This window comes from Gallinula chloropus, assembly GCF_964237585.1.
Source record: "Gallinula chloropus genome assembly, chromosome: 10".
NCBI lineage: Eukaryota > Metazoa > Chordata > Aves > Gruiformes > Rallidae > Gallinula > Gallinula chloropus.
In genome coordinates this window covers 15780565-15794481 of record NC_140095.1, presented here as the reverse complement: position 1 = coordinate 15794481, position 13917 = coordinate 15780565, and the positions used below count along the sequence as shown (strand labels likewise).

Below are 13917 nucleotides of genomic sequence, written 5' to 3'. Positions count from 1 at the left end.
CCCGACCGGCCTCACGCACGGGAAACCCGGCGTTTGGGAAGGGAAAAGGTGTCGCCAACTCCAGCCGACGCCAAAGCACGAACCTGCGGCGCAGATCCCAGCCCATCGCTCAAACATCGTCGCTTCCTCCTTCCCCCTCCTCCCCCAGGGACACCATATTTTCACGACAGGGATGATGCGGGCGCCGGTCGGGAGCCCCCGCTGAGGCCACCTTCAGCCCCTGGCCCGGCGCCGCTGCTCCTCCATCTCCTCCATCCTTTCTTCCTGCGCCAAGCATCGCCTCGACCCCGGCTCCGCTTAGCGCTGCCGCCGCTGCCCGCGGTGGGGCCTGCAGCGCTCGCCGGGCCCGGGGCTCGGCCCCTTCCCCCGGTCCTGGGGACGCGGAGCCGGGATGCGGGGACGGGGCGGGGGCAGAGAAAGGCTTTTGCGCTATTTTATCCCCCCCCTCCTCCCCCGGCGCCTTGCAGCGGCTGCGGGGAGGCTGAACGCTGCAGGTAGCTCTAAGCATTGTGGGATACATCCCCGCACATCCCAGCCCGGCCGGGCCTCCCGCCCTCCCGGTGCCCCGGGGCGGCAGCACCTGCCTCGCCGCTGCCCCCCGCCGCCCCCGCTACGCCCGCCTGGAACGGCCGAGGGGGCACCGGGCTCGGCGGCGGCGGGCGCAGCCCCGGGAAGGAAAGGCGGATGGGAGGGAGGGAGGAAGGGAGGGGGTGCGGCCGCGCAGCCCCCGCGCAGCCCCCGCGCCCACCCCCGCCCCGCTCACCTGGCGCTCCGCGGGGTGCGATGCTCCGCGCCGCGGGATGCTCCGCGCCGCCCGCACAAAGAGCAGGAAATGGCTGCAGCAAGTGCACTTCCGCGGCTCTCCGCCGGCCCCTCCGCACGGCGGCGGGGGGAGCCCCGGCCCCCGCCGCGGGAAGGGGCTGGAGCCGTGCGGGCGGCTCCTCCCCCGGGCAGCGCGGGGGATGCGCGGCGGGGCCGGGGGCTGCGTCCCTCCGCGGCGGGGTCTCCTGCTGCGGCAGCTCCGCGGAGGAAAGGTTGGGGTGGCGGCGGTGCGGCGCTGGCGGGGAGGGGGAAGGCCACCAGCCTCCCTCCCGGTGCACGGAATGGACAGGGTCGGGGGCGGCAGCCGCAGCCCCCCGGAGGCCTGACGCTGGGTGCAGGTGTTTGGGTCCCTGAGAAGGCAGGTCGCGGCTGGGTGCCCCCATCGCACCACTGCTGACCCGGGTTGTTAGATATTCAGCCTCTCTTCCCCTCAGAGGACCTGTGCCATCCTTGCTTTTACCTCCCATTTTGATGCAAGCCCTATTTACAGAATAGGTGTAAAGCCTTGGATCACCGAGCATGTTAAGGACCAAAACCAGAAGGCAATGCCTTTGCTCAGGGCTCCAAGCCTCTTCTGAGTCAGCACCGCATCCAAAAAATCTTCCTTTTGGCATTTTTGGCATCTGTCATTTCTTCAGGGATGAGTTTCTAGTCCTTCTGCTCATGCTTCTTTTTAAAGCTCCAACACAGCTCTTCAGATCTACTGTGAAATCCAAACTGGACCTCTTACAGCTTTTGGAGGATCATTGCCTTGTCACGATTGATAGAAACACTCTACATGGTCTTCCTTCACTTCTCTGCAGCCCTCTCAGCATCTGATGCTGCTGTCTGTTGGAAGACATTGATGGATACCCCAAGACTGTTGACTGTCTAGATACAGGTCTAGACATATTTCCTTGGTGGCCCTTTCCCGAGCATCAGCCTCTGCTAAAAATGGATCTGCCATGCGGTCCCTCCTGCATTAGTGACCAATCCTGAGTCTTTTGAACTGCTGTGTTGTTGTCTTCTATCTGTCTGTCTGTCTGTCTGTCTGTCTATCTCACCTTTGACTGGAAAATTTTGTAGCCATCATTCCTCTTCTTACTATTTAGTCCTAGTCAGAAAAAATCAGTCAGTGAGCATTGTTACTGCAGACCCAAAAGGTTTAACAGCTAATACTGCTCTGAGGCTGTGGGTGAAACAGGGTCAGCTCAAGCAAACTGACAGTGAAAACTGCTGTGGACCATTTTTTGCACAGTTTGATCTGCTCCTGTTATCAGCCAGGCTCTGGGTGATGAGAATTCCACGACTGTTGTGATATTATTTTGATCTTCAACTCTGTGTTGTCTTAGATTATAGGATAATAGTAGGACCTTCTCTACATTTGTCTTGCAGATCTCTCAGCAGGCTGGGAAGAATGGCAGCAAGGGGCAGGGCCCATGTGGCCACAGCTGCAGGAGCGTGTGCATCACTGGTTATGGGTGGAGGAGAGATGTAACATGATGGTGAGGTGAGCTGAACAGAAGAACACACACCAATTTGAAGTTGCCAAATTTTAGCATAGCTGTCCACCTGAATCCTGCTGTGGTGTAGGGAGCAGCATTCAGAAAGGACAAAACCAAATACCACATAGAAACGTGTCTGTTAAAAATGTTTTAAGAAATTCTAGGGGAATTAGACATTGGAACAAACACCCACAACCCCCACTTCCCCAGGGTAACCAACACATGCCCAGGAAAGAGCTTTTCCTGGCTGACGTTGCTGCACTTCAGCCCCCGGTCGCCACTGAAAAGCATCAGTTGGTCCTTTTAGATGTGGTTACTGCTTGACTGCCCTTCCTAGCCAGGATGCCAGCCTGGCTGTGCCAGTGCCTGGCCATCGCAGCAGCAGTTTGGGGACATGCTGGGACACTGCTCTGGGCCTTGGCTCTGGCCAAATGCACAACATAAGCAGAGCTGTGTACCCACCCCTTGCTGAGAGCCAGCAGGCAGAAGCAGGGACAAGCATAAACTCCCTCCTTTCTGCCTTACAGCCAAGCAAAGGGGGTCAAACTGGCAAAGGGGGAATGGTTTAAGCACTGAACACTTTCAAGTACTTTCCGAGGAGACAGAGAAGGGGTGTTCAGAAAGGGTTATTCAGGTTGTGGCAGGAGACAGCTGATGGTCTCACTTCTACTTTGTGGAGAACAGTTAAGCCACATGAAGGGCACAAGCCAAAAGTTGCCTTAGCAACTGCTATGGTGGGAGAAGACTCTTGTGGGGTATTAACACACAGTTATCACAGTACAGCACTGGCCTTTTGAGATCTGTGGGGTACCCTGTAAGTAATCACGGGGAAACGCCCTTTGGAGCCTCAAATATTACTACCCCCATTTTATGAAGATTCAGAGAATTTGAAGCCACCACAATGGATGTTTAGACTTAAAAATCTGTCTGTCCATATAGTAAATTACCCAATTAGCAGAGAGATTCTGAATACTTCCTACCCACATAAACCCAGCATATAATCTAGCCCCAGAAGATAGCTATAGTTCTGGGGAACAGAGGTATTTCAGAAAGCCAGGAGAAGCCTGATGTCTTCTTGGTGGGCAGAATTTGGAGGGAGAGCAAGCTGTATGATTATAAGTGCACAAAGATGGTTTTTGCATTTTTGCTAAAGTATAATGAAGACCACAGTTGGGACTCAGTGAGTTTATTGTTTGTAAAAATAGGTATTATGTACATAGAAATACTGCAAAAGAAAAAACATAAAACATCACAATATTATTTTGTGCAACTAATATATTTGTGCAACTAGCTAATAAATATTACACTTATCCAAATATAAATATAACTTCAGAAACACTACCTGGTGGAGCAATTTAATAGCAACCTCTTCAAGCTTCACAGACCCCTGGCTCCTCCCAGGATGGAGGGGGCAGCAAGCCAGAAGCTTAACTTTGTGAGCCTCCAGATGCCCATGCCAGAGTGTCTGTTCTCAGGGAAGAAGTGTTTCACAGTATCCTGTGGTTGTATGGATTGTCTAAGTGCAGTGGAGAAGAGGGTAAAAATAGGGTTGTGTCCAGCTGTCCTCAAATTTAGCTGGAGACGTGCAGTTTAGTATGGGTAAGGCTACTGAAGCTTTTACTGGATAAATGCCAAATTTAGCATCACCAGAATGGGACAACAGGCCAACTCAGACTAAAGGATGAGAGGGACAAAGAGAAACTTTGCCTAAATTCAGTGTAGGCAAAACTTCTCAATCTGTGTATAGATGCTCATATTCCACGTACAGGTTCAGACTACCAAGAGATTTTGGCAGCATTGTGAAGGTAGCACTGTGGTCCCACATTTAGGATTGACATCCCCCAGTCTGAATGTTAGGATTTGACGTGCCTGGGACAGTCATTCTGCTTGATATTTGTAGTTGTAAATAAAAGCAAATAATGTGAAATCAAAGCAAAGTGGGAAGATGTACAAGGCAGGAACTAATGCCTTGCCTGTATGCATAGATGTGAAAAGATATTCTGGCTCCTAAAAGCTACCCTACAACCATTGGTCTGAAAAATACCAAAAATTAAGCCTCCTTCTATAAAGAAATATTTCAACACGGGATATGTGAGATCATGGGATGACATTATTTCCTTGTTCCATTTTTGTTGGCAAACATATTTGAAACTGACTTCTGTGATGACGAGAGAGATTGCTGCTGGAAGTCTGCACCCTAGAGTTTTGGTATGCTGCTGTCACGTAACGTTTACCCATGTTCTCTCCTGCCCAAACAGAGAAGCATCCAAAAAATACTGCATGTATACACATATCATCCGTGAGTCCTCAAGACTTCTCTAGGTATCAGTAATGCTAAGCAGAAAGTCCTGATCTTATTTACAAATTCTGCAGGACACTAACACCCCACTTTTGGCTTTGAGATCAGTCATGCCCAAACAGTGTCTCTGTCTTGAGGTGAAAAAGTAGATTTTCACTGAAGTGCCAGGAGATGGATACTGTTTATACCTTCTTCTGCTGTCCCCACATCATGTGGAAGTACCCAGACAGTCCATTCGCACAGGGCTTCTTCTTTGATCAGTCTCTAGAGGCTTCACCAGTTTGTTCACAGAAGAGATGGAAAAGTCTTTACTTGTGATGATTCAGTTACTCTTTGAAGTAAGAGAAGACTCTTCTCATTATCACTGGTGCACTGAGTACATACCCTGCATATTTTCTCCTCATGGCTACTCTTCCAAGCCCTACGGCTCCTTCCCTCCAAACACATGCGTTCAGGAGAACCTTCCTGTGCCTTTCACAGATAATCAGGTCCTGGGATCCTGTCTTGTCCTGCACCGGAGGCCATAGCACTGTGCACTGGTTAGTCCTCCATACTCCGTTCAAAGAAATTGGCTGAGGATCATGTATTTATCTTCTGATGTAGATGACTGAAGTAAAAACTAATACAAACTCCCCCTCCAAGAATGTCTCTGTTTGCATCAGAGTCCCATTTTCCCACTCACCATACGAGGCAATTTGAGAGAATTTCAAGACTCTGCAGCACGTTGCTTTTTCTCTTCTTTCCTTACAAACTTGCATCCTCACGCAGACACCTCACCAGCTTCCTGGGTACCAGAGTCCTGTTCCTGGTATGCCCCGTGCAAAGGGAGAACGAAACCACCTTGAAATGCCACCGTCAGAAATGCAGTCACTAAATCCAGCCTGTTCCCCCACTGTGTTCCAGGCTTATTCCTGTTCAGTGCATTTAGGTCCATCCCACTCTGAATTAGAGTGCCATGGGAATGTCTAAATGTTCTTCCTCAAAGACAGGATTTTTTTCCCCAGGGAAGACCTTGATGAAAGAGTTCACAGAACTGGAATAGCAATGTCAGTTCTCTGAGTTTTGAGGCTGTATCTTCAGGAGAAATACACTTGCTGGGTTGTATGGTTCAGGACTCTGTCCAATTATTTGTTAGATGCAAACCACATTCTTGGCCAAACCAAAGCCTGTGTCTGTCTGGGCTCTGGAAGACCTGGGGATATCTTGTCTGTCTGGAAGTACCGGCCTCTGCCCTCTCCTTGTTCCCAGGCATATGGCAAGTGTCTATGGTGAGAGGATTCCTGTTAATGCTTTGTGTGGGGAAAATCCAGCTATCTGCCTTCTCAGGACTCTCTTAGCTTCGCTTAGCAGCCAGCACCATGATTACAGATCAAACTCAGAGATTTCACTCAGCTGGTACAGTAGAAGTGAAAAGGATGGTCGGTCGTCTTTCCTCTGAGCAGGAGAAAGAAGAAAGAGGGAGAACATTAATGTCAGCTTGAGAGGAATGGAAAGGTTAGGAAGCAAAACCTTGTGAAGAAACTGAGTATTAACAAAAAAACATCTATAGTTATAGAGAAGAGGCTGGTGGAAGAATGAGCTTCCTTCTGCGCAGTGTTTCTTTTCTACTAGCAGTGAATTTTGCCCAGTGGACACTAAGGGCTTTGTAATAGGTGGGCTATCATTTTTACCATCGCTATTAAAACTCAGCCCCACAGATCTGCACCTTTCTTAGGTGCTGTTGACTTGAGTTAGGTGCACTACAGAGACTTCTCAGTCAAGTCAACACACTCTATAGAAACAGCAGCTTAAAGAAAATGTAAAGAGCCTGGAGTCTGCTTGCTAGTGCAGATGAAAGCAGCAAAGTGCTTCACCTCCAGGATTTTATCTTGTGTTAGCATGTGAAGTGTATACCTCTCTCTTCTCCTAAATGTCAAGGGGAAGAAAGCCCTTTGGGAACTAGGGCTCTTACAGTACAATACTAACCATCCTCCAGCAGTGGCTCATGACCTCATAAATTGCCTTGGAGGCCAGCTTTGGTTTGTAGAGCCGAAACCCTGCGTTGATTTCTTCCACCACTTCTCCATTGGTGCGGTTCTCATAGGGGATTTTACCTTCACTGAAGACCTCCCACATCAGCACTCCTAAAGCAAACAAATGAGTAAAATCACAAAGAAGCAAATAAAATCCTCAACAGGCCCATGGCCACCTTCCACCTGCTCTTATCTGCAGCTCAGTGGTGGTGTGTATTACCTGGAAAAGCTTTTTCACCTGGCTTCTCAGTCCATATCTGAAAAATCAGGCCCTAACATAGCTGTACAGTTTGAGGATGCCAACTAGGATCTCTGCTGGGCACTGGGCTGTGGGAAAATACCAGTCTGGAGCTCTGCAAGTTTGATTTCTCTGCATCCTGCTTCATGACAGTCTAGCATGACAGGGACATCTTTCCCCATGACTCAGATGAAGTCTAAGTCTGTTATGTGTCAAAAAGCAGAGCAGTGTCATATGTCTTCTCCCAAACTGTGAGGAAGACAGAATGCTTGTACCTGTGCTCCATCCAGATGTATAATCTGGGAAAGAGAACCCAGTTTTGGTCACTGATTCAGTTTATCTATTTTTGCTTCTAGTTAATCACATACAAGAGAAGTGTCACTGATGTTCCTGCCTGCAGTGTGTTCTACAGCAGAATCTGTGTTTTGGTGAAGCTCAGGAGCAAGAAATCAATATGATATATCCTATTCCTGGTATTCAGCTCAGCCTCAGTACTGGGAACTCCTCACTGGTGTCCAAAATGTCCCAGCTGGTGTGATTCACTGGGATGAATTCACATGCAATGACCAGAATTTCAAAGAACTGCAACACATTTTTCCTCTTTTCCTAAGCAGTCAAATGTTTTCCTATGATTAGTGTTCAGACCAGTGCAGAAATTTGTGCTTCTCCAGTGTGGTGGAAAAGAGACAAAGACAAAAAGACGGTGGAATAGACTGTGGTCAGCCACCACATCAGAGGGGCTCTGCCAATGGAGTGAATGCAAGGCATCTGTGGTGGTATTCTTAGGTTTAATTTCTTTGGTCATCTAATATGACTGACTGAGTAAACTGCATTCACATTTATTAGAGAAGGGAGAAAGACAGACTGATCTGAAATAAAGCTGTCTAACTCCACAGTCAACTTTGCTAAGCAGTGCCTGCTTTCCAGCTTTGAATACTTCAACTAGGGAGATGCATAGAGATTGCAGCTCCTCACTAATGACACTGGCTGTCCCAAAGATAAGCAAAGCAGTTTTACTCCCCCAGTGTGCAGATTCTTGCACTGGGAATTTTTCACACCCATTTTGTTCCACCAGGCACGGCAGGATTTGAGGCCTGGCAGAAGAGACGAATGGGCTGCAGAGTAGTGGAGCTGAAAGTTTCTCTCAGTCATGAGACTATGACACCACAGAGGAATCCTCTTATGCAAACCCCACTGGATGGGGAGATAACAGGTCTGGCAGATGTACTACACTGCTGTCTGCATGCTTCACAAAGGACTGACCAATTCAAACAAAGCTCACCCGTATTTCATTCAGCCCTGAAACTGGAGCAAGCCAACTTCAGCAGGCTTGGCTTGGCCATGAATCCAACTGAGCACCCTTTTTGGAAGCACCTGGCTCTCAGTGTATAGGCCAGTTTTGTTTTGTGAAGCAGAACGTTCTCACTGAAGTAGCATCTCTCCCCATGTCACTGCCACTTTTGTTCTGAGGTGTCAGAGACAGCTCCACTGGCAAATGCCGTCACTTGTTGCTACGTGGTGAGTGCTGGCAGCCTCCTCCGCATGCCAGGGGACAAGGAAAAAAGAATGGTGCCCACTGAAAGATCTCCAGTTGGGTAGGCAAAGGTGGTTGCGTGGGTCTGAGCACTCAGCTCCACGTGCTGCTGCAATGACAGGACTGCATCAGCTTGATCCAGTGTGAGCTCGACAGCAGAGCACAGTGACGGGCACGGGAAGCACCACACTCATAAACACAGACAAGCAAGCGTTCTAATCCTGCATTATTTACTGCAAGGCCCAGAGCTGAGTGGCACCCCATTGAGTGCACTGATTCACCCTGCAGTACCACGATTTGCATGCTAGCTGGAGGTGGGCCAGATAGCTTGGTGTGCCAGAGCAGCAGGCCGGGGATAGCCTTTGTTATCGCCAGCACCGATGGCTTCAGGGAAAAAAATATACAATGGCTTGCTTATCTCTGAGGGCCCAGAAGGGACACCAAAGAACAGACGCAAATCACAAAACAATGCATTGGGGAGCAGGAAATGAGGGGAGAGAATGTGAGCAGTGAAATAATATTTTCAGATTGGCACAAAGCAAATGGAGTCAGCAGAGCAAACTTGGAAAGGCAGAGGGTTTGAGTGCAGCATCAGTGCCCAGGACTGACATGCAGAGAGGTGGAGTGCCTAAACATTTTTCCTTTCTTCTATAATCTCATCAGTGCCTCTCCAACCTTTTGTTGGACACTCCTGCTACATCACCACGAAACAGAGTTTCATTATTTGGTGTGACACAATGCTGCATAGGTTTCTATTCTTTGTTTCACTTAAATGACTTAGGCTTGCTTTCCTAAGCCATTATTCAAGCAAAACACCCTTGGAGCCCAGAGGATGTAAATGTTCAGGAGAGTTTACTTGAGGACTGAGCCCCTAGGCTTTTCTGAGATTTTTTTTCTGTTCTGACAATTGATACTTACCAAATGACCAAACGTCAGATTTGGTGCTATAGTTGCTGTAGGAGAAAACCTCTGGAGCAGACCACTTGACGGGAAACTTGGTGCCTGTGGAGCTGGTATACTGATCATCGAGGACGATCCTGCAAAAGGATAAGAAGGGAGCTTGCTGAGTGACCCACTGTCCCCTGACAGCCCTGCAGGGAGTGTACACAGCCTCAGCAGCATTACCTCGACATCCCGAAGTCAGACACTTTGACCACGTGAGATTCCCCCACCAGGCAGTTCCTAGCGGCCTGCAAGAGAAGAGGGGCGAAAGCAGGTCAGAGCTGGAAGGCTATCATAGCCACTCTGTTGCTTTTGGCCTGGCAGAGCAGACAGTGCTTAAAAAAGAAAAATCAAAGTAGACATTATACTGTACAAGAAGGGTGAAAATTTGATGTTTTCATGTTTTCTGTACATTTTACAGCCATCATGCTCCTGTATTCTAAAGTATTGTATCAGGCATGCATGCTTATGCATGTATTAAACCAGATATATTTTGCATCTTCACTGATTTTAGACAGGAAGAGTGGTCAGTCCCTGGGAACCATGGGAGCTGGGGCTCTGGGGGAGCAAAAGAGACCACTCAGAAAAAGAGATGAACTTTATGTCTTTTCTTCTTCTCTCCCAAACACACTTAAGGGAAATAGATTAATCAGCACTCCAGGGCATACTTTTTCCCTTAAAGTATTGATGCTTCTTCTCAAATAAGAGGAGATACTGGATCCCCTGTCAACAGATAGGTAGGAGGAGTTTATTTCAGCAAAAGCTGAAATAAAGGAATGGAGAAAGGTCAGGAAAAAGCCCAGCTGGAGCAGAGAAAAAGTCAATGTGGGACCAACCTACCAAGTCTCTGTGGATGACAGAGTTTTGTTCCAGATAAGCCATTCCTTCACACACGTCTTGGCACATCCCCAGCAAGGTTTCCTTTGAAAAACTGCCCCGCTGGCTCCTGAGGTAGTCAGACAAGCATCCATTCTCCATGAACTCAAACACCAGGCAAATGGGAGTGTTCTCAAAACACACACCATAAAGCTGGACTAGCTTGGGGTGAGACAGCTTCCTGTGGGATAGGGAAGGAAGGTGTAAAAGAGACTGAAATAGGCTCAGTGTCTTTTTCCCTTACAGTAAGTGTGCTACATACAGCTGTCTATGTGCAGCCCTGTCTGCAAAGGCCAACTATGAAAGCAGAAAGAAGAAAATGTGTAGACCAAGTCTAATGTTAAGTAACACGAAGTACCATTTTAATGGTAATGGTCAGCAAAAGATTTTTATGCATGGAAAATCATCCATGCAATCAATCAGTCAAGCAGAAAAAATCCATTTCTGTCTATTTTGAAGGGAGGGAAATGTAAAAAAATACAGTCAGTAAAACCAAAGAGAAATTTTTTCAGTTACATAAACAAAGGAAGAATTGCACAGGTAGGGATTTTCAAAAAAATTTCCTTCAAATTTTATGAGATTTCTTCATGTAATTGTTTTTGACAAAAGCACTCCTCTATCTCAAACACACCATCAATTACCCTGCCTTCCAGGGCAGAGGTCTGGAAGACCATTCCCAATATTGACAGACTTACAAGCACAGCAATTCATCTACATATTGAATTGCCGCCTTCTGTAACCACTGGAGGTCTCTGATCTTTCCCTCTCTACTATGTAGATAGATGGTACATAATCCAAGATTTAATTCCCCATTGATATTCCTGAACATTATCACAACACTTCAGTCTTGTGAATCCTACAGGGTCTGATTTTTTAGTGAATCTACTACTTACATCAAGACTTTAGCTTCCTCGATGAAATCCTCTTCAGACATTGCTCCTTCACGAATGGTCTTTATGGCTACTTTTGTCTTGTCCAGCAAATAGCCAAGGTAGACCACCCCAAACTGACCACTGCCAATTTCCTGTACACGGGTGAGCTCAGATGGATTAATGACCAATTTTCCTGTTGATTGCAAGGGAGAAAGAGTAAGGATCTAGCAGTAAAATGTCAAACAAAAGGCTTTTGTGGGTTAAACATTGAGGCAGGACTTGGAGTGAGACTTTCTGGCTCTCCTTCAAATTGTCTGTCTGACCTTTGAGTAGGAACAACAACATCCTCTTTCTTTCCCCATTTATCTTGTCTATCCAGTTCTTCAGAGAGGATCATTTCTATCATGCCTATTTACACTAATGAGCACAGCATGGTTTTGAGTGTCTTTGATGTCTCCAAAGAAATACAGTAAAGATGATACCAACAAAATTCTGTAGACAACTGTATGCAAATGGAGGCATCTTTCAGGAGGGACTCAGCTTTTGTCAAGTTATGCTATGCTCCTACTCCCATCATCTTTGCCCAGCATTGACTTCAATATTTAATGTTGACTTAATTGAGACCCAGGGATTCTCATCAACTCCCTTAAGGCATTGCATGATCAGCTCATTCAGTTATCAATGGTAATGACTAAAATTATAATCTAGTGAATAGTATTGTGTAGAGATCTGAAGAAAGATATTCATTGTGGTCATAGTCACATGAATATTCATCCGTTATCCATGGGGCTATTCAGGATCACCCAGCCAACCAGCGAGGAGTGTGATTCCCATGAGAGTAACATACCATAGCTCAGCCCTGCAGTGATCGGGGCCTTTTTTCTCCAAGAAGAGACTGCATACCGCAAACGAGTGACAAGACCTGAACGGCAGAGGAAAAGATGGGATCCAGTTATTGTCACAGTCAAGGGAGGTGTGGCTGTCACTACCCCAGAAGGCAGCCTGGGTACTGGAAGCAGATTTATTGTACTGAGCTCTCAGCTCCACTTGAGGGCAGCTGAACCTCTGTTCAGACTGCGATTTCCTGCCTGCTAAAAGGAAGCCAATTCTGAGTAGTTTCAGCTTATTTCCCATTTTTGGTCTGTCAGCAAATGGGAGCTGTGAGTCTTTATTAACTCCTGATGAAACTCTAAATTATACCTTTTATTTGTAGGGTATTTCTGAAGCCCAGGGTTTCCCTTGGTACTCCTGGGCTATAGGGATGGGAGTCTTTGGTGACTCCCTTGTCTGGCAATGGATCCTGACCATGTCCCTAACTTTGTGTCAAATCAAGGCCCAGGGATATATGACCTCCTGGGCAAGCAGGCCCTGCAGCATAATTCAAACAGGTAGCTTGGTCTGGCAGTGGTGACACACCCCCATGGGCTCCCAGGAATGAAAGTGTTCTCTATAGCATGTCATTACGATATCTGTGTTGGTCATGTCAGCCTTAGAAGGACTGCCAGAATGAAGATGTAGTGCTGGAAGCTGGCCCGAGATGCTAATTTTCCTGCCATCCAAGTGCCAGGATAAGTGGAAGAAAAGGTGATGCCATTTAACAGTGTGCTGTAAGGATAGAGGGCTTGGGACCCTTGCTTCATTCAAAATAATCACCTGGCTGCATGGTAAAACAATAACTTCTCTGGTCAGCGTCAGCCTTCACTCACCTGCCGCGTTGTGCTGGTGGTAGTTGATGAGCTCAGGGATGCAGTCAAACACATGCTTTTCTGCCAAGTAGTATCGCTTGGGAAAGTCAGTTGTCTCATTGATGTGATAATGCTTTATAACGGGATTGTTATCCGTGCTGGAAACAAGGAGGGTTTATTTGAGGAAAACTGGTTTGCAGCAAAAAGACAGGAATGTGGGGTATAAAAGGAAGAGGAGTAGGCAAGCAGAGCGAAGAACGCTTCTTATGCAGAACAAGTAGAGGAGCAAGGAGTGAGCTGGAAATGCTAATGAAAGCTGTATGTGTACTTGTATGTTCTCCCTCTTGCTCATAGGTGGTGTCATCTCTAGAGAGGCTGAGGTTTCATGAGAAGAAACTTAGAGTACTAAGTTTCTCTGCCTCTTCTTTCTGAAACAAAACTTTCTGCCCCATCACTGAAACCCTTTCACTAGTCTTACATTACCCACCCCTGATGAGTCCAGCATATAGTCCATGTTGATGCTACCAACAGTTGAACTGAAGGGACAACTTCATAAAAATTACAACCCCAGTGATGTTTACGGGACTATTTATAGGCATACATGTAGACACAGGGAGAAGTGGAGCCTTTAATACACTTTGCAAATGGCAGCTAACTACTCTTCCTTTTTTGGAAGTGTTTCCCTCTATCATTTTCAGGAGCCTTCTGCTCTCTCTTTCTAATGCCAAAACAACTACAGAGATTACACTCTCATAGAAGCCATTTCATTGATGTAATTGATGTGAAAAGCTGCTGAGCTCAGCTGTACCTTAATGCTTTGGTGAAAACAGAGACTGTGTACATGCCAGGCTGCCTTGAATCTCTCACCATGAAGGCACCTTCCCTACCCTGTAACAGGAGCAAAGGAGAGAAAACTGGTTAGAGACATAAAAGAAGTAAAAATGTGAGCTGGGGACAATGCTCTGCTCATTTCAGTCATGAGGAAGTGCTAAACATGGGAAAAAAAAGAGGCATCAGCTAGCTGACAGAGCGTGGTCTGTTCCACACACCGCTCTGATGGCTGGCCAGGACCTGCAGGTACACCTACATGGTCTCTGTTGGGTGTTATGTATTTTTACCTCAGTTTCCTGAGGAAATGAGACTTGTGTGCTCG

The 13917-nt window shown here is 47.3% G+C and overlaps 1 protein-coding gene across 1 annotated transcript in view; it reads right to left on the bottom strand.

Moving 5' to 3' along the window:
* Nucleotides 1–5967: 5967 nt before the first annotated feature.
* ITK (IL2 inducible T cell kinase) overlaps nucleotides 5968–13917 on the bottom strand; it is a gene marked incomplete at its 3' end in the record, with an annotated part of 31158 nt that continues 23208 nt past the window's right edge. Inside the window, exons 9-17 of the mRNA XM_084268663.1 lie at nucleotides 13573–13652; nucleotides 12786–12922; nucleotides 11927–12001; nucleotides 11101–11272; nucleotides 10172–10388; nucleotides 9515–9579; nucleotides 9308–9426; nucleotides 6571–6728; nucleotides 5968–6039 (exon numbers count right to left, since the gene is read on the bottom strand). Of these exons, the coding sequence (XP_084124789.1) occupies nucleotides 5968–6039; nucleotides 6571–6728; nucleotides 9308–9426; nucleotides 9515–9579; nucleotides 10172–10388; nucleotides 11101–11272; nucleotides 11927–12001; nucleotides 12786–12922; nucleotides 13573–13652 (1095 nt within the window). The remainder of the gene's footprint in view (nucleotides 6040–6570; nucleotides 6729–9307; nucleotides 9427–9514; nucleotides 9580–10171; nucleotides 10389–11100; nucleotides 11273–11926; nucleotides 12002–12785; nucleotides 12923–13572; nucleotides 13653–13917) is intronic.